General features: G+C 36.4%; 1 protein-coding gene across 1 annotated transcript; it reads right to left on the bottom strand.

The window, feature by feature from the left end:
• Positions 1 to 2,143: 2,143 nt before the first annotated feature.
• On the bottom strand, positions 2,144 to 21,676 carry LOC107594783 (xanthine dehydrogenase/oxidase-like). The gene is made up of 36 exons (XM_016284962.1): positions 21,564 to 21,676; positions 21,406 to 21,463; positions 20,339 to 20,435; positions 20,075 to 20,183; positions 19,759 to 19,885; positions 19,590 to 19,651; positions 18,566 to 18,649; positions 18,140 to 18,235; positions 17,886 to 18,027; positions 17,126 to 17,218; positions 16,756 to 16,907; positions 16,488 to 16,581; positions 15,895 to 16,004; positions 14,905 to 15,089; positions 14,608 to 14,782; positions 14,314 to 14,403; positions 14,063 to 14,232; positions 13,713 to 13,839; positions 12,053 to 12,175; positions 11,417 to 11,513; positions 11,104 to 11,228; positions 10,338 to 10,471; positions 10,141 to 10,228; positions 9,198 to 9,284; positions 8,278 to 8,469; positions 8,057 to 8,202; positions 7,340 to 7,421; positions 7,160 to 7,255; positions 6,948 to 7,076; positions 6,062 to 6,136; positions 5,925 to 5,977; positions 4,469 to 4,583; positions 4,273 to 4,338; positions 4,001 to 4,189; positions 3,752 to 3,919; positions 2,144 to 2,206 (listed from the first exon to the last, which is right to left on the bottom strand). The coding sequence occupies exons 1-36, from the start codon at positions 21,642 to 21,644 to the stop codon at positions 2,156 to 2,158; spliced, it is 4,068 nt and encodes a 1,355-aa protein (XP_016140448.1). The 5' UTR covers positions 21,645 to 21,676; the 3' UTR covers positions 2,144 to 2,155.
• Positions 21,677 to 22,887: the final 1,211 nt, after the last annotated feature.

Below are 22,887 nucleotides of genomic sequence, written 5' to 3' on the forward strand. Positions count from 1 at the left end.
GTCGTTTCTCCGATCACAAATGCAGACATGGTTTTATGTTTACGTGGCGCGATGCAACGCGTAAAAAGACAGTATAAGTCATTATAATCCATAATTAAGTCCCCACAGGATGCAACGAATGCCTCGTTTATAATGGGTTTTCATGTTTTTGAATCATCCCTCTGGCCTGACAGGGCATCATCACAGTATAGTGAGGGGCGTAACATTTCCGTCACATGCTTGAGATATTCGGCCAATCATAACTAGCTGGCCAATCACAGCACACCTTGCTTTTCAGACCAATGAGCTTTGTAAAAATCGATATATTATCATAGAGGAGAAACAATACTGTACAGTATGTGGAAAATAATGTGTTTTTTGAACCTTAAACCGCATAAACACATTTCATTACACCAAATACACAAAATAATGTTCTTTTTAGCAACATCATATGACCCCTTTAATATTGTGAGGTGTTCTGAAATAATACATTTAATCTAATTATAGTTTGTAACAATATTCAACATACTGTTTGAATATGCACAATATAGTAATTTAATGAGTATTGAAAGTAAATTAATATGGCAAGCTCTGTAGTCTAACCTGAATCATAAAGAATGTATTATTAATACTGTAATAAACCATAATTTAATTCAATTACTATAAGTAAACTAAACGTCATATACAAGTTGTGCTCATAAGTTTATTTAATCATTTTCACAAAATAAGAGGGATCATGAAAATTGCATGTTATTTTTTATTTAGTACTGTCCTGAATAAGCTATTTCACATAATGGCTGTTTATATATACACTCCACAAGACAAAATAATAGCTGAATTTATAAAAATTACCCCGTTCAAAAGTTTACATAGCCTTAAATATTAATACTGTCTGTCATTTCCTGGATAATCCACAACTGTTTTTATGTTTTGTGATAGTTGTTCATGAGTCCCTTGTTGGTCCTGAACAGTTCAACTGCCTGTTGTTCTTCTGAAAAATCCTCCAGCTCCTGCACATTCTTTGGTTTTCCAGCATATTCTGCATATCTGAGCCCTTTCCAACAGTGACTGTATGAGTTTGAGATCCATCTTTTCACTCTGAGGACAATTGAGGGACTCATACATAACAATTACAAAAGGTCAAAACATTTACTGATGCTCAAGAAGGCAACATTAAGAGCTGGAGGGTGTAAACTTTTTGAATTGGATGATCAGGGTAAATTTTTCTTATTTTGTTTTCTGGGAAATATGTATGTATTTATGTTTACGCAGGAAACGACACACAGTATTAAGATGTAAGGGTATGCAAACTTTTGAACGGGGTCATTTTTACAAATTCAGTTATTATTTTGTCTTGTGGATTATATATAAACATCTGTTATATGAAGTAGCTTATTCAATTTTCATGATCCCTCTTATTTTGTTGAAATTATGAACATTTTGCATATTCTGCAAGGGGTATGTAAACTTATGTGCACAACTGTATCTTAGTATTCATTATTAATATTTAAAAAGGCACTATATATTTGTACTGTACACTCACATTAGATGGTACCAGTAATGTGATGTATAAAAGCTATCACATAACCTGACAAATCTCAATATTGTTAACTCTATTATTAGATTTCAGTTACAAAATAAATTAATCATTTTACAATGGGATAACATAAAAAAATAGCTTGTGGACAATTCATCTACACTTCATTACCTGTTATATCAAATGTAAGTTTCACTATGAGCACAGAGAGGTCATAAAAGCACAAATTATTTTGTGTTCACAGTATAATCTGCTCAGGACAAAATCTTCAATCTTTCGGTTTCTTTGGCAATTAACTCAATGCCTTTGTTCGCTGTTGTGCGTTTTAAAATCTGAGGACCCTCAAAGTCATTGTGAATTTCCATTTGCAGCCTGTTGTGGGGCAGGACTTGATTTTATCCATCAGGAGTTATGTGACTTGTGGGTCAAATGTGTAATGCCTAACCAGTTATTTAGCTATTAGTTAACATTATGCAACTGACCAGTGGAAATTTGATTAAAGATTACAATGACAAACATTGTTTTTTTCTTTGGAACAACATGCACATGTGAATCATACACAAGACCAGGAATGTGCATTAAGAGAGTAAATAGGGTCCATTTTGATTCCAGCTGACAACTTTTTTTTTTTGCTTTGTCTTACACCTGCACTGCCCATGGGGTAAAGGTGCCTGGATCTGCAGGAGGACACTAAAACAAACGCAAACACATGATGGTCAATAAACTTCAGTAGGCCCTGTCAAAAGCAGCTGATATGATCTCAAACAATAAAACCACAACAAAGCAGCAGCTCCATGAATGCCACCTTTGATTTGAAGCTGCATATTGAGTTGAGTTGTACATAGGGATGTAACAATGCACCGCGAGCCAGTTGAAAAGCGATACAAATATGTGACAATTCAAATTGGTTGAGATGTTAAACGAATTGCGATACAATTGGAGGTAGGAGTTTATATGAATGTATCTCTGAGGGGAACTGACTGACTTTAGAAAAGTTTAGATGATATTTTCTTTTCATTTCTGTATAATGCATATTAAAGCAGTAAAGCAGGTAACCAGGTAAATGCTGTATTGCCGCTGTTGCAGAAGACCTGCCGTCAGAGAGTAAATTTGTGTTTTCATTCAGCTAGTCTGCTGTTTCTGTTTCATTCAGACATGTGTTATGTAGTACAGCTTCACAAAACTAAAGTCAGACCATTGTGTTTTTGCTTCAAATTTTTAAATTATACAATCTTATTTAGATTAAAAACTGCTCATGCTGCATGTGTGTAGCATCTTTGTTTGGATCGGGATTCAAATACAGTGGTTGCCTCTAATTTTAAACGGAAAGAGCACAGGCAAAGTGTTTTATTTGTGTTATTTATTTGATTTGGGGTTTCTTTAAAAAAAATTCTCTTTAGTTTTGTTATTTGACATATTTAAATTTCACACAGAAATGTGCAGCATTTTGTCCAGGAATAATAAAAGGACACCTTTTCATTTATAATTTGTCTTTGTATCATGACATTGTATCATGAAATCATTATTGTGAATCGTATCGCATCGTGAGTTGAGAGAATCATTACATCCCTAGTTGTACACTACTGTTCTGAAATTTGGAGTCGGTTTTATAAAGTTTTTAACAGAAGTCTTTTGATTCTCACCAAGGCTGCATTCATTTGATCAAAACACCATAAAAACATTAATATTGTGAAATATTCTTACAACTTAAAATAACTATTTTCTGTTATTATATTTTAACATGTAAATTATTCCTGTAATGGCAAAGCTGAATTTTCAGCAGCCATTTCTTCAATCTTCAGTGTCACATGATCCTTTAGAAATCATTGCTGATTAAGAAACATTTCTTATTATTATCAGTTGAAAACAGTTGTGCTGCTTAATATTACATTTTTTTCCAGGATTCTTTGATGAATAGGAAGTAAAGAAAAACGTATTTATTTGAAATACAATCTTTTCTATTGTAATAAATGTTTTTACTGTCACTTCTGATCAATTTTATGCATCCTTGATGAATAAAAGTGTAAATAAAAAAAAATAGAATCTTACTGAGCCCAAACATTTGAATGTTAGTGTCTGACTTGATTGAAATGTGTATGATTACGTCATATTCAGTCTGAGATGACCCTGGTTCAGATTTGATGCCAGTGTTTAATTATATCATTGCACAGCTCTGTGAGAATTATATGAACCCGAACATTAAGTTGACAGTCAACAGTGAAAGTTACTACATACCAGTTTAGTAAACTTGTCTTCACAGGCATTTCGTATCCGTTCAGGTGTGGCGGGGCTGTCCAGTCTGAAGGGTCCTGTCAGGCCGGACTCAGCCCTGGCAGCAGTGATGGCATCTTTAATGGCATAAATCACTGAGGCCGCCAGAAAGAGAGGAGGCTCGCCCACAGCCTGAGTCCAAACACAGCCATAAGAGTTAATGGACACAAACCATGATCTTACTGTGGAGTCAGTTGTTGTGATGCATCTAACCTTTGAGGAGAAGATGGCCTTCTCATTAGGAGTGTCTCTGAGCAGCGAGACCTTTAATTCAATGGGAATATCCCCAAAAGAGGGAATCTTATACATGCCAGGTCCGCGAGTGTATAGGTAACCATCAGGAGAGTAGCGTAGCTCCTCCAGCGTGAACAGACCTAAACCTTGCATGAACCCGCCCTCCACCTGCACACACAGCCACAAGTCATATGATATTTATCATGAATTGACAATGGTGTGATCTGTTTAATTAAATTCAGATTAAATACCTGTCCAATGTCCAATGCTGGATTTAAACTCTTGCCCACATCCATAACTATGGACGTATGAAGATTCTGACAGGAAAGATAAAAAAAAGAGGAGTTAACTTTGAAGTACGGATCTCAAATATATAATCTATTATGCAGAAAAGTTGTTCTGTTATCAGTAAAACTGGCATCTGAATATAACAAATACATGTTTCACCTTATGACTGCCAGTTAGACAATCTATCTCCACCTCTGAGACGGCCACACCATAACTGAAGTAGTTAAATGGCCTTCCTGAATTTGTGTCAAAATCATAGCCAAGATCTGGAGTCCTATAAAATATAATCAGATGAATAATACCTCTTAATTCTATGAGGACCAACAAGATTTGAAATGTGAAAATTATGAAATGTATTTAAATTTGGTTTGTTTATACAGTGGGGGAAATATTTATTTGATCCCCTGCTGATTTTGTAAGTTTGCCTATTTATAAAAAATGAAGGGTCTGTAATTTTTTATGGTAGGTTTATTTTAACGTATAGAGACAGAATAAAAAAATCCAGAAAAAACACATTATATGTAGGTTAGAAATTGATTAGCATTTCAGTGAGTGAAATAAGTATTTGATCCCCAAGCAAAACATGACTTAGTACTTGGTGCAGAAACCCTTGTTGGCAAGCTCAGAGGTAAGACATTTTTTGTAGTTGGTCACCAGGTTTGCACACATCTCAGGAGGGATTTTGGTCCACTCCTCTTTACAGATCCTCTCTAAATCCTTAAGGTTTCTTGGCTGTCATTTGGCAACTCGAAGTTTCAGCTCCCTCCACAGATTTTCTATAGGATTGAGGTCTGGAGACTGGCTAGGCCCCTCCATGACCTTAATGTGCTTCAGTACATGGCCCTGTCCATTTGCCCCTCAATGCGGTGAAGTCGTCCTGTACCCTTAGCAGAAAAACAGCCCCAAAGCATTATGTTTCCACCTCCGTGCTTGACTGTAGGGATGGTGTTTTTGGGGTCATAGCCAGCATTTCTCTCCCTCCAAACACGGCGAGTCGAGTTAATGCCAAAGAGCTCAATTTTAGTCTCATCTGACCACAGCACTTTCTCCCAAGCCTTCTCTGAATCATTTAGATGTTCATTGGCTAACTTTAAATGGGCCTGTACATGTGCCTTCTTGAGCAGGGGGACCTTGCAGGTGCCAATGCAGCATAGTGTGCAACCAATGGTTTGCTTGGATCTGTCTCTGACATCCTTTGGCAGCTCTTTGGTCTTGCCCATGGTGGTGGGAGAGGTTGGAATAGAAGATACAGATTGTGTGGACAGGTGTCTTATACACCTAACGTGCTAACATGCGAAAACTTCTTAAAGTGACAGGACTAATCTGTGTTCCACATGGGCACATAACCAATCTGTGGGAGCCAGAATTCTTGCTGGTTGGTAGGATCAAATACTTATTTCACTTATTTCATTTGCAAATCAATCTCTAATCTTTATATAATGTTTTTTTCTGGATTTTTTTGGTTGATATTCTGTCTCTATTTGTTAAAATAAACTTACCATAAAAATGACAGACCCTTCATTTCTTTGTAAGTGGGCAAACTTACAAAATCAGCAGGGGATCAAATAAATATTTCCCCCACTGTAGCTCAGAAAACATGCTGAAATAAACATACTTGTAAAATCCATTGGCAGACAGATTGACTCGGTCAAAATAGGCTGCTTTCACCTGCAAATGTGATTACATAATGTCTCGTATAAAATACATAAATATATCAAATAATTACATGCAAAAACTTATTAACATACTGACCCAATCCTCCCAGCAGCCTTTAGGGTTTTTGTCTTTGTAAGGCTGAAGTCTCTGTAGTAATGTCTGGCAAGCATTCTGTGGAAAATTAAAGGGTTGTGTGAAATTTTCGACTAATGTGGATTTGAAATATTGTGGATTAGTTTGATGGCTGACATAATCTACTGTTCAGAAGTCTGGGGTAAAAAAAAATTAATTTTTATTTTATTTTAAATATTTGATGAATAGAAAATTATTATTTTGATTATTTTGATGAAGATTATTTTGATGAATAGTTCAAAATAACAGCATTTATTTGAAATATAATTTTTTTTCTAACAGTGTAAAAGTCCTTACTGTCACTTTTGATCAATTAAATGTAGATTAAAAAAAAAAAATCGGTTACACTTTACTTGAAGGGGTGTGCATAAGACTGACATGACACCTTCATAATCATGACATGACACCTACATAATCATGACATTACACATGTCACGAATATGAAGGGTTTTTTATGCATGTTTATGACAACTGTCATTAAGTGTCATTCACTCAGTTCTGTAATTTTTAATGCAAAGATGACATTGTTTGATATGTCTTTGTTATGGGCTATGGTTAGGGGTAAGGGTAGGGGTAGGGTTAGGTCAAATAATGTCATATTTGCATTAAAAATGACATAACTGAGCGAATGACACTTAATGACAGTTGTCATAAACATGCATAAAACCTCTTTCATATTCATGACATGTGTCATGTCATGATTATGAAGGTGTCATGTCATGATTATGAAGGTGTCATGACAGTCTTATGCACACCCCTTCAAGTAAAGTGTTACCAAAAATCTTACTTTGAACGGTAGTGTACATTAAAAAAGCATCATAAACATGAATATCTGCTGCGTGAGGCTTACGTAGATGGCCATGCCGTTAAGGTCGGAGGAGGCGGAGGCAGCTGTAGGGCTGGTGTTGGGAACTGTGTTAGTGCTGGTCTCTGTGATGTGAATATTTGAGCAGGGGATTCCAAGAGTTTTACTGGCCACCTGCACAACACAAAAATGTAAAGACAAAATTAATATGAACAGTGGTGTAATATAGTATTTTTGTTGTGTTTTGTTTGCATTACCTGGACCATTTTAGTGTGCAAGCCTTGCCCCATCTCTGTTCCACCATGAGTTAGTAAAACCGAACCATCAGAGTACACATGTACCAATGCTCCTGCCTGAATGAAAAATATCCATCACACACATATACCCAATCACCTCTTTCTAATAGTTCTTTAGATCCTGAGAGGAAGAAGGCTGACCTGGTTAAGGAAGACAGCAGTGAAGCTGATGCCAAACTTGGAGGGAATGATGGACAACCCTCTCTTGGTCCAACGGTGCTGCCTGGAATTGAAGTGTTACAGCAATTCTTACCAAGCTTTGCAGTGCCTAAACTGAAAATATTTCTACAGTAAAATACTAATAAAATCTAACCACAAAGTGTTGGCTCCCTTCATGAAATTATCTACTAATCTTATCTACTTATAGGATTTAAGCTGCCCCAGTGTTACTTTATATATTTATATAATATTGTAAATATTTCTTAATATTTTGCATTAGCTTTTATTTTTATACTTTAGCTTATATTTTTATATTCATTTTAATTTTAGATTAAATGTTTATAATTGTATGTGCTTTTGCCATTATTATTATTATTATTATTATTAATATTTGTTTTAATTTCAGTTTTAGTAATGGGAGCAACTGAAGTAGAGAAAAATAATCTATTTTCCATTTGTTATTTATACATTTGTACATTTTATATTGATATGATTTAATATAGATTTTTTTATTTATTTACATTTTTTTCTTATTTTTCTTATTTTATAATCTTATAATTTTTGCACTGAAAACATTAATGTAATTCCCACTACACTTATATCAATGCACTCAAAATATCAAGGAAAATATGTTTTATTATTAAACTGCACAAGCTTTCAATTGTGTTGATGAGCTTAATATCTAAGAATTTTTCTGACCTATTATATTGTTCCACTGCATCCTTGCGCTTGTTGAAGTCTGAGAGCTGCATGCATTCCTCCCAGCAGCGATCAATAGTGAACTGGTCCAGACATTGATTGAAGGGTGTGAAATCCCCCTCCTTGTACAAGTTCATCCTCCTCACCTGGAAGTAGTAGGAGACTTGAATATTCGTGTACAACTCTATGGACTATGAGAAAAAGAAATATGCAGTATGAACCTCTTCAGCAGGCAGACCACAGCTCAAAGCCACATCACTCATCCAGCTCTCTGCGATCATCATGCCCTGCGGCCCACCAAAGCCTCTGAACGCTGAGTTAGACGGCAGGTTGGTTTTACACATGTAGCCTGTGCCATGAATGTTAGGAATATTGTAGGAGTTATCCATGTGGAATAGTGCCCTCTCCAGGATCTGTGCATTGAGAGACAGGATACACATTTAGGCTTGGGATGTAAGAAAGAATATCTTGTAATGTGTGTCTTTGACCACCAGGGGTGTCTCATGGACCACCAGCAATAGAACTTTGAGATGCCAACTCACTGACAATGACAGGTCCAGTGAATTGCCTGCGTTGCTGTAGAGCATCACATCAAGTGCCATCACTCTTCCATTGTTCATGTGCCCAACCTAGACATCAGATTACAGAGTGATAGTGTATAAGAACAGTCTAGCAAGGACAAGGACAATAGGGTGAACATATGTCCGATTTTTCTTTAACATGTCCTTGCAGGGGTTTCTAAATTGCCTAAAATCTTTTGGCTTTGTTTTTCTATTGTTTTATGACAACGGAACCAGGTGAGCCCTCTGCACAATCTAACTTTGCTGCAGTATGAATCAACCTGCTGGTTCGTCTGGCCGTAGGAAAACTGGTCCCCCGACTGAGCCTGGTTTCTCCCAAGGTTTTTTCTCCATTCTGTCACCGATGGAGTCTTGGTTCCTTGCTGCTGTCACCTCTGGCTGTTAGGAATATTGTAGGAGTTATCCATGTGGAATAGTGCCCTCTCCAGGATCTGTGCATTGAGAGACAGGATACACATTTAGGCTTGGGATGTAAGAAAGAATATCTTGTAATGTGTGTCTTTGACCACCAGGGGTGTCTCATGGACCACCAGCAATAGAACTTTGAGATGCCAACTCACTGACAATGACAGGTCCAGTGAATTGCCTGCGTTGCTGTAGAGCATCACATCAAGTGCCATCACTCTTCCATTGTTCATGTGCCCAACCTAGACATCAGATTACAGAGTGATAGTGTATAAGAACAGTCTAGCAAGGACAAGGACAATAGGGTGAACATATGTCCGATTTTTCTTTAACATGTCCTTGCAGGGGTTTCTAAATTGCCTAAAATCTTTTGGCTTTGTTTTTCTATTGTTTTATGACAACGGAACCAGGTGAGCCCTCTGCACAATCTAACTTTGCTGCAGTATGAATCAACCTGCTGGTTCGTCTGGCCGTAGGAAAACTGGTCCCCCGACTGAGCCTGGTTTCTCCCAAGGTTTTTTCTCCATTCTGTCACCGATGGAGTCTTGGTTCCTTGCTGCTGTCACCTCTGGCTTGCTTAGTTGGGGACACTTAATTTCCAGCGATATCGTTGACTTGACTGCACAGGTACTATTTAAACTGAACTGAGCTGGACGATGACATCACTGAATTCATTAATGAACTGCATTTAACTGAAAATTGAGTGTTTACTATTGTCCTTTTGCACTGACACACTATTTTCCTGTTTGATACTGTAAAGCTGCTTTGGCACAATCTGTATTGTTAAAAGCGCTATATAAATAAAGGTGACTTGAATTAACTTATACTTGCTGAAGGTAATGACCAAAAAGTAGTTTGACAAATAGTGTGCAGGCATTGTACAAAATCGACCAATCATGGCGTGAAAGAAGCTGGGAATCAATAGAGAACGGTCAAAGCAATGCAAATATGCATACATACAATGCACGAGGACTGTAGAGAGCATGTCAACAAGGAAAGACACAGACATTTTAGGCAATTTAGAAATCCCGGCCAGTACAAAGAGGAGGTATGGTCCGCCTAAAGGACAATATCTGGCTAATTTGTACAATTTTTCACCTTGTAATGTCCAAAGAATGGATGCCGACCACCTGTGACCAGCATGTCCTCATCGCGATCTAACATACAGCGAACTGGCCGCTTGACCCTAAAAGAAAAAGGCCAAACTAAATGTTTACCCTTCACATTGTTACATATGACATCACTTTATGTAATTAGGCACATTTTTCATTAGTTTGTGTTATAAATATTCATACGTATGTGCAGCAACAGCGACCACTGTGGACAGAATGGTGCTCCGACTTTCTTTCCCTCCAAATCCTCCTCCCATCCTCTTCACATGACATACCACACGGTTAGCAGGCACCCCCAGAGCTTTAGCCACTAGGGCCTGAGGCAAACACATCACAATATTTGCATTAGGACAGTCCAATCAACACTATATATCGCATCATTAATAATCTTATCATATTTTTGTTACTAATGAATTAACCATTTTAAATGAGAGGTCCCATAGCAACTGCCTATCTATCTATCTATCTATCTATCTATCTATCTATCTATCTATCTATCTAACTGTCTGTCTGTCTGTCTGTCTGTCTGTCTGTCTGTCTGTCTGTCTGTCTGTCTGTCTGAGGGTTTTTCTATCTGATTTGGGCTTGCAAAACCTATCATGATGCTTATTTAATTTTTATAAATTATTATATGATTTATTTTTTATGTATATTATTTTAAAATATATTTTATATTAATTAAATATTTTTTAATTATTTTAAATAAAATAATAAATTAAAAATAATAAATAATTTTATTTGTAAAATTTTACAAATTAATTTCAGATATTTATTACATTTTCAGATACAATTAACAATGCAATTTTCAGATACAATTAAAATTTCTATATTTTGTCAAGCTACCAACACCATTCTTATGTCTTTTGCAGTTTAATTTTTTGATTGAGAATGTGGATATAAATCAATAACTTGCAACAGTTCCCTACAGAGAGTGATTTCTTTTGTTTACCTGAGTCTTGGAGGCCGACTGTGTGGACACAAACAGCTCCATTTCTCCATCCTCTCCACGAGGGACAGCCAGCGTGCAATTAGTCTCCAGATAAAACTGTTCCTGTCCTCCAATGTGCATCTTACCTGCAGAATCACATAGTTAGTGTCAGCCCATGAAATGAAAGAGGAACAGGTCTGAACAAGAATCATTTAAGGTATATAAATGGTGTAAACCGCAGATCTACCACAGAATTCGTGCAGAGTAAAGACTATCTGTTTCATGAAAAAAACATGGTTTAGATAATATGAATCTTTTATTAGATAACTTATACCATGCAGGATGTGATCAGAGTCTTTGAATCCTTGTGCAACATCTCCTCTCTCTATACTTCTCACCGGCTGATAGAAGGACTTGTTGGCAATAGCATCCTGTTTGAAAGAGTGAACGCAAACATGTTAGCAAACCAGTCAAGCGTATCTTTATGCGTTACGTGTATTTTTGTACACGCTGTTTCTCTGAAAACCTTGAAAAATCCTGTTATGTAATGATGACAGCAGGAAAAGCACTACGCAATGGTGAAAGATCAGAGCACAGCACCACATGTTTGGCAATGATATTGTAGATCAGTGGTTTTGAAACCAAAAATTGGTTGTAGGTCATATTTTCAGTCCTATGAGGATCACATTTCAGGGTTGTTTTTTTGGTGTCAATTTGTCATGTTTATTTCCGTGTGCCATGTGCTCTACTGTTTAGGTCTTTTGTTTTTCAGCTCTGTGGGCTGAAGTCTGGTCAGATGTACCCAGTTTTGTGTTACTTTCACATTTTTTGTAAATAAAGATTATTTTGAAAACTTGCTGGCTGTGCTGCATTTGGGTTGGTTTGTACACCACACATGACAAAACCATGAACCATAGTTAGATGATTCTGTTGGTGTGTGTATGTGTGAACATGTGGAGTAAATACAGACCTGAATGGTGACAATCAAAGGCTGCAGTTCCTCATAGCTGATCTTCACAGCTTTGGCTGCTCTCTGAGCATGGGCCTGTGTGTCTGCCACAATGGCCCCCACTATATGTCCAACACATGTGACCTAGCATGAAAAATCATTTTGAGGAACAAAACCATAAACTCTACATGACTATAAAAAAGTGACAAAGCATATGCATGTGACATCAATTAATCAAAAGTTTGGGGTTGGTAAAAATGTTAAAATGTTTTTGCTCATCAAGGCTGCATTTATTTAATGCAAATTACAGCAAAAACAGCAATATTGTGAAATATTATTACAATTTAAAATAACAATTTTCTACTTTAATATATTTTAAACTTTAATCATGTGACGAAAAGCTGAATTTTCAGCAGCCATTACTCCAGTCTCCAGTGTCTCATGATCTTTCAGAAATCATTCTGATATGTTGATGTAGTAAGTTCTCAGGTAACATTTCTTATTATTATCAATGGTGAAAACAGTTTTTGCTGCAATATTTTTTTGCAGAAACCGTGATTTATTCAAGATTCTTTGATAGAAAGTTCAAAATAATAGTATTAATTTGTAATAGAAAGAAGAAAGAAGAAGTTACTGTCACTTTTAATTATTTGAATAAACAGATTACTTATTCATGCAATAAATTAAATTTGCTGAGTAAAATAATTAATTTCTTAAAAAAAATAATAATAATCTTACTGACCTCAAACTTTTGAAAAGCAGCAGTTTATGTCAATGACACATATCAAAGACATATCAAACATTTAATTAATTTTAAATAAAAGTGATTCAAGTGGAAGCCCAATTCCACCGTGGAAGAAAAAAGGTCATTGTGAAGTATATCACAATAGCATTGCATTTTTTCATAATTGTGACTTAATTTCTCATAAATGAGACTTTATATTGTGCAGTGTGACAGTAAGTCTAACAAAGTGACTTAATTTATTTTTTTTAATTTAACTGACAATTAACTTTATTTTTTCACTCTGAGATGTAAACAGGCTTCCATAACAAACAGCAATAACGGTCTTAGCTGCTAATGTGTGACATTTTACGGGGTAGATTAAGATTATTTTTAACTTTGCCACATCCAAGATGCTCAAACATTAAAGCACATGTCAAAGTGTAACTGCATCAATAAATGATTATGCCGTAGAAAAACGCCTGATCATAGAATTGCCCTACACTGCAATCAAGTGAGATGCATGTGAGATACATTTTGCATGGGAATCCATAAATATCTGTCACAAATGCATGATGCAATTTACTACAACTTCCAAGTGATACACTCTATTTTGTGTAAGAAATGTAAAAGCCATTATGGTAACCTTATGCCTGATCCACTCTGCATCACAACTAAAAACTGGTTCTAAAAGGCAAATACTGTCATAATCAATTTAATAGCTGCACTCTAAAAAATGCTGGGTTGTTTCAACCCAACTTTGGGTCAAATATGGACTAACCCAACCGTTGGGTAAAATTTTTACATTACATTTTTAACCCAAAAGATGGGTTAGTCCAAATTTGAGCCAAAGTTGGGTTGAAATAACCCAGCATTTTTTAGAGTGTGTCTGTGTAAAAAACATCTCTCTTTATAAATACTGCACCGAGAATTCACTGAAATATAGAAAATAAAAAACACCTTATCATCTGCAAAAACGGTCTCGTCATAAACGACAGGTCCTGTCAAGTTACTTCCTGGGATGTCTTTAGCAGAGATAAATGCAACCACTCCAGGAACTGCCATTGCATCAGAGGTGTCAATGGATCTACAAAGAGAAACACATACACACATAGTTAACACCTAATCATGGGTAATTATTGTCTCAGGTCATAACAATCAAGTTCAGAACTGAACCTTTTTATGACACGTGAGTCATAAAAACAATGTAGGTTCTCTTTTACAACATCAATGTGCATGTGAAAAGTCATATTAGCTTTAACCCAACACTAAATCATTCCAAAACATGACGTGTGTCTTTTTCAACTAACTTTATGAGTGCGTGAGCTTTAATGCTGGTGACCAAAGCCAAATGGAGCTCATTTTCATAACAGGGGATGTCGTCACAGTAGATCGCCTCTCCTGTGGCATGCTTAAGTGCAGAGAGGTGCATGATAGGGTGACCCACAACATCATCATTATTATGTCCGGGGGGAACTGCCTGAAAACAAATAAATAAAGTTAAGCAATCAGCAAACACATAGTGCACAGAGAAAGTTGCTAAATGCCTGTTTATGCGTACCTGGTAGAGCTGTACACTGGATGGTGAGTCTAACTGGAAGACCTCAGTAGCAGTAGCATATTCGGGTCGGACGTCTTCCACAGTCACACCCTGTAGAGTTTATACAGTTTACAACTAACCCTAAAATAGTAATGTGACCAGAAAACATAATTTGCAAATTGCAAAAAAGCCATATAATAGCAATTAAAATGTATTTATTTTTATTTAAATAATTTAAATAACTTTTATTTTGGAGCTAAGTAGAATTTTACAAACTCTTGATTGTGTAAGTGTGGAAAACACAGTATTAAAAACCTCCATCCGCAGGTCCAGAGCCAGTTTGTGCTGGACAATGAGGAAGAACTTGTAGAAGAGGCTGATAGTCAGTGTGCGTCTATATGTCACCATCCCACCAGGAGCTGAAGGAGACAGACTCATCTCCTCAGCCAATGACGTGCAGGCTTGCTCGAGAAGCTCCTCGTTCCATTGTCTGCAATCAAATAAAGATTGTGAAACTGATGCATTTACTCTGTCGTGATTATTGAATGAGGCTGAATGTCAGAAAAGAATATTATAAATTTGCTAGAAAACCTGCCGGGCATCATCCTCTACCTGTTGAGTAACCTGTTGCATGTAGCCGTGGCAAGGACAGTGACAGGAGCCATTCCTCCATAGCTTATCCGGATACTCTGCACTATATTGGATTTCTCCTTGAACAATACATTCATCCCACATGTGACAATGGCGATGTCGTCCTCTTTGCGAGGGGACTGTTTGAAAGCTGAGAAGTACTGGCCCTAAAACACACATTGACAGAGTGACTCCAAATGTAATCTATTTCATGTGAAATATGAATCAGATACAACACTGTTCAAACGTTTTGGTAGGTAAGATTTTTTTTTTTTAATGAAGTTTCTGTTGCTCACCAAGTCTGCATTTTTTTTTTAAATACAGTAAAACAGTAATATTGTGAAACATTATTCCAATTTAAAATAATTAATGTTTTAAACTCCAATTTATGATGGCAAAGCTGAATCTTTAGCAGTCATTACTCCAGTCTTCAGTGTCACATTTGATCAATTCAATGTATCACTGATGAATAAAAGTATTTATTAAAAAAAAACATTTAAACAATGCAAATTCTGTCATCATTTACTCTCCTTCATGCTGTCCGACTCCCAAACCATTTGACTTTCATGTAATGCAATGAGTTTGAATATGTAGAAGTGTGAAAGGGTGAGAATCCCCTTCCCAATGTGCAACAAACGGGAAAGACCTTTAAGAAAATAACTATTCAAATTCCAGGTTGTTCTTTACACAGAGGTATCATACGACTTCAGTCGACTTGGAATATAGCATACAAGTCTTCTGGACCACATTTATGATAAAATTACGGTGTGTTTTTGTTATTTTGGAGCTCAACAGTCTGGATGCCTTTTCACTTTCATTATATGTAAAACAGCAGCCAGTAGATGTTCCAACATCTATTTTGTATTCCACAAAAGAAAGAAAGTCTTATGGATATAGAATGACATAGTAAGTAAATTATGACAAAATTGTCATTTTGGAGTATCAATCACAGAATGTTTTTCGAATGCAGACCTTTCTTGTGTATGGAATATCAATGGACAACAGAATCTCCTCTGACTTCAAAATGGTCTTCCTATAACCAGGGAAGAACTTGTCATCCATTTCGAGAACACGTTTCTCCCCTTTAAACATCAGACAGAGATTTTTTATAGAATTTCGAAAACATACATTGAAAGTTTAAGTCATTAATCAACTGTTGTCACAAATTATGCAAAACAAAGGTCATGGACACAATGTCAATAAAACATATAGGGTCAACACCCTACAGTATATGTTACTCGGCTGGTACATTGTACTGCGAAAGTCCTGTTTACCATAGCTTTCAGTATCCCTAACCCCTTCCCTATGCACCACAATCATTCAATCAGCTGTAAAACACTGGGAAACTGTACAATTATTTAAAAGTATCCCTAATTTAGACTTTTAGATATTACCGACATAATATTCAGACTTCAGCAGGACTATATGAAAAATGACTGCACACTGTGGAATAGGATATCATAGGATATTGCCTGTTTTCTCTACATAAACTGCCTCTGTATTCTGTGTCAGATCATGAAATGTATAACCTTTGATCCTTGAATAGAAAACATTTTTTTTTGCACCTTTGGACATCACCGTCAGCTTGCAGCCAGCTGCCATAAACACAGGGTTTAGGTCTGAAATGGGACTTGCTGTCATAATATTGCCACCAACAGCCTGAAAGCAAAAATATGATTTTACTTTTAATCATTCAGATTCACTTTTTATGTTTTATAAGTTAGACACTTCATTAAATCAAACAGCCATTAAATTAACAAATGACAGTCATTTTCAAGTTTCATTAACTTCTATAAAACAATTGTTCACTTCAGGGAGGGACACAAAACATACGGCAACATTTCGGATCTGCTGTCCTGCAAACCAACGCAGCTGCTCAAGAACAGCTTCAAAGACCTCTGTCTGATGAGCAGGCAGCTTCTTCACTGCTGCACGCAGCACGTCCCCCAGCACAGTCAACGTCACTGATGCACCAACCCGAATGCCTGTGAGCCAAAAACAAGCCCAGATAAATTGTCAATATAACTTAACCTATGCAGTGAAATACCACTAAAAGTCTAGATTGAAGACCAGATAATTGAATGAATATATACTTCTAACTCTATAAAATTGGAATGTATTGTATTGACAAATAATATTTGCTTTAAACCATCAAACAACATACTCAGACAAAAGCATCCCTTTAGGTATATGACTATCTTACCATCCTGAGTGTGCTGGATGATGTTCAGTTCAGGGATGTAAGCTGGTGCCAGAATCACAGGGTAAAGAAGATTTTTGAACTTCATCTCAATACCTAGAAGAGAGACTCAAAGCAATTAAAATCAGCTGTGTGTTCTGCATTATGTTCTTTGAGCACACCACAAAGAAAAAACAACGTTTTTTCACTCATAATATGTAACTATACTTATGGAATTTAACACAAGCAGTTGTTCCAAATATCAGCCCAAACAATGATATATGGACCAAAAATACGATTGCTATGTGATATTTTATGCAACAGTTCAATAAACAAGAAGTTAACATAGTGTAACTTGAATTTTAGACACAGTATAGGCAGTTACTTTGACTATTTTTGCCTCACCAATAAAAATAGTTTGTACTGTTCAGTGTCTCTGAGCAACACAGTTATTAGTTGTTGTTTTTTTTACAGAATGAATCAGCATTTAGACTGAAACAGTTGAATGAATGATTCATTGAGTCATTGATTAAAGTTGTAGCAACAATGTAACATGCCAAAACAAAAAAGCAGAAAATCACTGACAGCTTTTGGCTGCATTTGAATATGCATACACACAGTATGTAAAAAACAGTATGTTAAATGAGTATGTCAGAATTCATAGTGTTCGTAAAACAACAGTAGGACAATGACAACATGTAATACATCCAGTTTCGGAGGCAGTCCTTGTCTAGAATGGGCAAACACAAAGCTGAGTGATTCTATTAATGTACGTGGGACTCACCAACTTCTGTGTTCCCAACCACAAGTTTAGCGTTTGGATAGGTCGCCTTTAGCTCCAAGAGTTCTTTGAGGGAGTAGAGTTGAATCCAAAGCACTCGTTCCCCAACAAATGTCAGCTCTCTCTGGGGCTGTTTACTTAGGCTCTGTAGAGCACAAATGTAACAAATTATTGATGCATCTATTTAATACAGCAATCAGCCTCCTCATTTTACTATGATGGTTAATCAATGCAGATTAAACTCATTGTATACGCACCATGAGCTCAGGTGGGAAAATAATCTCTTGTGTTGGGTCCAGAGGCATAAACTCTGATTGGTCATACAATTTCTGAGCTGGAAGCGTTGAATTGTCCTAAAAATTTAAAAAGAAATGTTGAATTATTAGTAAAGTCCTTAGATAACATTCAGTACTGATAGGCAATACTGTGATTGCAAAACAGTTATCTTGAAGTATCTACTGTTTTATTTACTGTTATGTTTTAACCCACACTCATGTGAGGTCAAACCACATGAGTGTGGGTTAAAACATGTGACTGGTTTCCTATGAGACTGCAATGGCTGCCATGTCATTGATTTCTTATCCAAGTGTGCTACAGGTTTATCCTAAATGGCAAGGCTTTAGAACAAAAATGTGTTTGTACTCAGAGAAAATAGAGCATGGTGTCTGGATGTCTGTTCTCACATTGACATGCTCTTGTATGTGTCCATTTGTCATGCAGCAGCCATTAGTTTGTCCTTTTCCACAACAACATCCCCCATTCTGAAACTGAAAGAAGCAGATACTAAACAAAATATATTCCCTGCGGTAATTCTGTTGAATATTTTACATCAATGTATTTTTATACCAGCTCAGACTACGTGAACATATTCATCTTGCATTTGTAATAAGTCATACTTGTTTAGTAAATCTGAATTAAGCACAAGCTCACAGTACAGGACTGTAAATCTGCCTGAATTGCTGTGGTGCTCACTCTACACAAGTTTTTTTGTCTGTCATCTGTCATCATCTTGTCATAGCAGTGTGCATACTATAAAACAAAATGCTGATGAGGTGCACAAACTGCGAAACATTTGGTCATGAGGCAATCCCAACCAACAATGAAAAAAGGTTTTCTCACATTTCTCAAATTCATGTGGATACAAGTGGATACAAGATTTTTCCATTTATACCATCTGCACTGTGATTGGCTAGAATAGTTCCACCTGGTTGGTGCATCGCACACGCTACAAGACCATGTGGCAATAATATCAAACAGGTTTGAAAATATTACAGCGTCTATGACTGCTCAAGACTCACATCACGTCACTGACCTGTTATCTTGTTTCAATTTTTCAATTTTTTTTTGTCGTGTTCACTGTTGAGTGTTGTGTTCACATTCCCTACAACCTGAAAACTCCCTGCCAGCCAGACCGGTTCAGCGCCTGTGAGCTGAAAGCACTTGGCATGGGTTCCAGTGTTCCTCAGCTTGTCTGTTTTTGATTTCTTTGCTCTTAGCTGTTGTTGGTCTGTTTCACACCTCCCTTACATACTTGTGCCTTGTCTGCTGTTTTGTCAAATTCATTCACTTTTATTAGTTTTTAGAACAATTTATTAGTTTATTTGAACAATTATTACAAGTAAACATTCAATGTAGAATCCCATGAAACACTTCTATATTATATTTATTATTATTATTATAGCAGGCCTTACTCGGTTGTTATTTTACCTTTGTGAATGTTCTGTAGCCTTCTAGAATAGGTCTGTAGCCAGTACAGCGACATAAATTGCCTGTGTGTAAACAATTTAAAAACTAAAAGATTTATTTAGAAAATATATATATTACCTTGAGGGATAAAATTTCAAAAGATGCAGAAGTTAGAAGACACTTATTATACCTTGAAAGGCCTCCTGGATGTCATGCATACTGGGTCGAGGATTGTTTCTCAAAAGAGCGTACATAGACATCACAATTCCTGGAGTGCAGAACCCACACTGTGACCCATGAGCCTTTGCAATTCGCTCCTGGATAAAAACAGATTGTTGTTAGAGCTACTGCATCACAAATGAACAGGACACCAGCATATAAAGTGATACAGCTAATGTTAAAACTGTATGAATGGAGGAAGAGAGGGGTTATGCTTTAATGTTATAGTGTGACATGCTTTTATCATAATTATCTGCAATTCTGAGATAATAAGATAAAACTGTGACCTGTACAGGATGGAGTTTGCTCGCCACACTGCCGATGCCATCCACAGTTGTTACTGCACAGTGATGCAAAGAGCATAGAGGAGCCAGACAGGCATTAACCGCACGGTGACTTAAAGAGTGCCATCAAGGACATCATTATATAACTCTGGCATATGTTTCAGAATCCTTTACTACTGCTATATGAATTATTAACAGCTACTATGAACCTGTTATGTGCTTTAAGGACAGAAATGCACTTTATTTCAAGAGTGCATAAAAAGATACATAATCCGGTTTTGATGTGGATGATATTTGGACACCATTACAGTGCAGGCTCCACAACCTCCTTCAGCACATCCCAGTTTGGTTCCCATCAGACCCACTGCAAGTGTCGGCACTAAGGAAAACAGCTTGAAAACAATCACACTGAAAAAGGAAGTGTTACCAGATCAGTGCTGAAAATAATTACAAAGTACAAAATAATGTCAGTGTATGATTTCAGGGTCAATAACTGCAGCGGACATTCTCTGTAATCAAAAATGGCATGTTTGGATCAATAAATCTTTGACATCATATAGCAGTTGTGTAAATAATTAATGAAGACTGTCAAAATGACCAGGAAAAAACAAAGATTAAACAATTATAAATACATACTGTAAGTGCAAACCAGGTTAAAGTGTTATTTCTATCCAATATGACCCTTACAAATCTGACTTTAGCTGGTGTAACACCTTTGACTTTAAAATTGACTTTTTGTTGGTTCATGGTTCATTTTGTCTATTTTCTGTAATTCAGGTCAAATGTTTGACTATTTACAACATGAAGCACTTTTTTGGTTTACTGAAAGACAGCAAAAAAATCAACTAAATTCTCCTAAACTAAACTTAATTTATCATAAATTTATCCCAAAGTTAAAATACGTAAGTTTTTTAAAAATTATTATTATATCCTACTGTATAAATATAAATGTGTAGGACATCTTGTGTCTTGAACACACAGAAACAAATCAGTGCTTTTCATGAGCAAATACAACAACAATAAAAGAGCTGTAATTACTGACTGAAGTATTATAATAATTAATATATAATATTAATATATTATATTAAGAAATAAACTGACTGCGACGTGTACATGTGAGCAGACCTCATGAATGAGTGACCCAAACCCCAGCAGACAGCAAAGAGTTCAGTTTAACCAACAACATAACTCCAGAAGACAGGAATATCTTTGTCTCATAAATCCTGTGGTTAAGGTCTAATATTTTATAACTTTTTTTTTTTTTTTTTTAGAGAAAAGCAGCATTCAGATCTAACACAGAGACTGTTCAACAGCACAGAAGATCAAAAGGATACAGCTTCTCCTAAGATATGTCAAGAGTGTTATCTCAGGCTCAGCATTCTTTTCAGTGATCTGCACAGAATTAATTATGGAAAACGTTTGATTGGCTATACTGGCAATAAAGAAGTAATGCAACACATTAATCAATGTAATTATTAAATTATCCAATTACCTTTTTTCCATTAACGAAAAAAACAAGGTCATCCCCTGTAGACTGAAGTTTGATTTTAGTCCCTTCCACTGTGAACGACATTTTAATGCCCACTGTTCCTGAGAACAAATCAGTGAGATGAGCGCTGCTGTGAGTGAGTGTACGAACTCTGAGCGCTGCGTCACGTGACCAGGTTCCAATAAGTGCCGTTGTTTGAAGAATGACATGCAGCAGCAGGAGGGGTAGTAGGCTACACGATGACATGCAGCAGCAGGAGGGGTGGTAGGTTACACGATGACATGCAGCAGCAGGAGGAGGGGTAGTAGGCTACACGATGACATGCAGCAGCAGGAGGGGTAGTAGGCTACAGATGACATGCAGCAGCAGCAGGAGGGGTAGTAGGCTACACGATGACATGCAGCAGCAGGAGGGGTAGTAGGCTACACGATGACATGCAGCAGCAGGAGGGGTAGTAGGCTACACGATGACATGCAGCAGCAGGAGGAGGGGTAGTAGGCTACACGAAACCTCACAAGTAGCCGAGAAAAGTGATTAGCCTACTACTCTTTGTGAGAACTTGAGTTCAATATCCAAAACCTGACAATCATGACAATTGTAGTTAACGAGAAGATATGAAGCTCACATAGCCTAACATAATGTTTATATTAAGTTTAATGGGGCTGCTTTATAAGCATTGCGAAACGAAACATTAAATGCCTTTCAGTAAGTTATGCACACTTTTATTATTATTATTATTTATTAAATTGTTTTTCTGGACGCAATCTTTTGAGGTTCCTTTTGCGCAAACAAATTAGGCCTACACTGGAAAAAAATTATATAGAACCACTGGTCTATAGCCTATAATACAGATATATATCTATTTTATCTAGCCTATTATAGATCAGTGTGCAGAATCAATTTTCACTCAGAAATATAATAAATATAAATAAACGGCAAGTAACACATTGAATTAAACATGAAATGTTGAAGTAAACTGATATTGTTTTATAATAAAAGCAAAACACACAAAGTAAGCCATTTATTTATTGCTTTAAAACGAAATGTATATTTCAAAAATGTTTGTCTGTGTGATGTAACCAACATGTAGCAAGCAAGCTCTGTCGTTGCTTATTTTGTTAAATAAACTTTTCATAAAAGGTGAGGTTTGTTCAGTTCAAATGTACGACATGAGATTTCAAAGATTCGTAACAAGAAAAGCTCAATCTTACCAACACACAACTACAAACTGTTTGAGGTATATTTTGCTGTTTATTTCTTCCAGAGTTTCTTTCATGGCCAAAGCGAACAGAACCAGAGGCAAGTTAGGTCTTATTTTCACATTCCT

This window comes from Sinocyclocheilus grahami, unplaced genomic scaffold (genome assembly GCF_001515645.1).
Source record: "Sinocyclocheilus grahami isolate Dianchi unplaced genomic scaffold, SAMN03320097.WGS_v1.1 scaffold191.1, whole genome shotgun sequence".
Taxonomy (NCBI): Eukaryota; Metazoa; Chordata; class Actinopteri; order Cypriniformes; family Cyprinidae; genus Sinocyclocheilus; species Sinocyclocheilus grahami.

Coding starts and splice junctions, on each gene's coding strand:
- LOC107594783 (XM_016284962.1), bottom strand. CDS start 21,644: ATGTCGTTCACAGTGGAAGGGACTAAAATCAAACTTCAGTCTACAGGG. Junction 18,650..19,589: donor GCTACAGAACATTCACAAAG/GTAAAATAACAA, acceptor TGCTTCTTTCAG/TTTCAGAATGGGGGATGTTG. Junction 4,190..4,272: donor CAGCATTGGACATTGGACAG/GTATTTAATCTG, acceptor CTGTGTGTGCAG/GTGGAGGGCGGGTTCATGCA.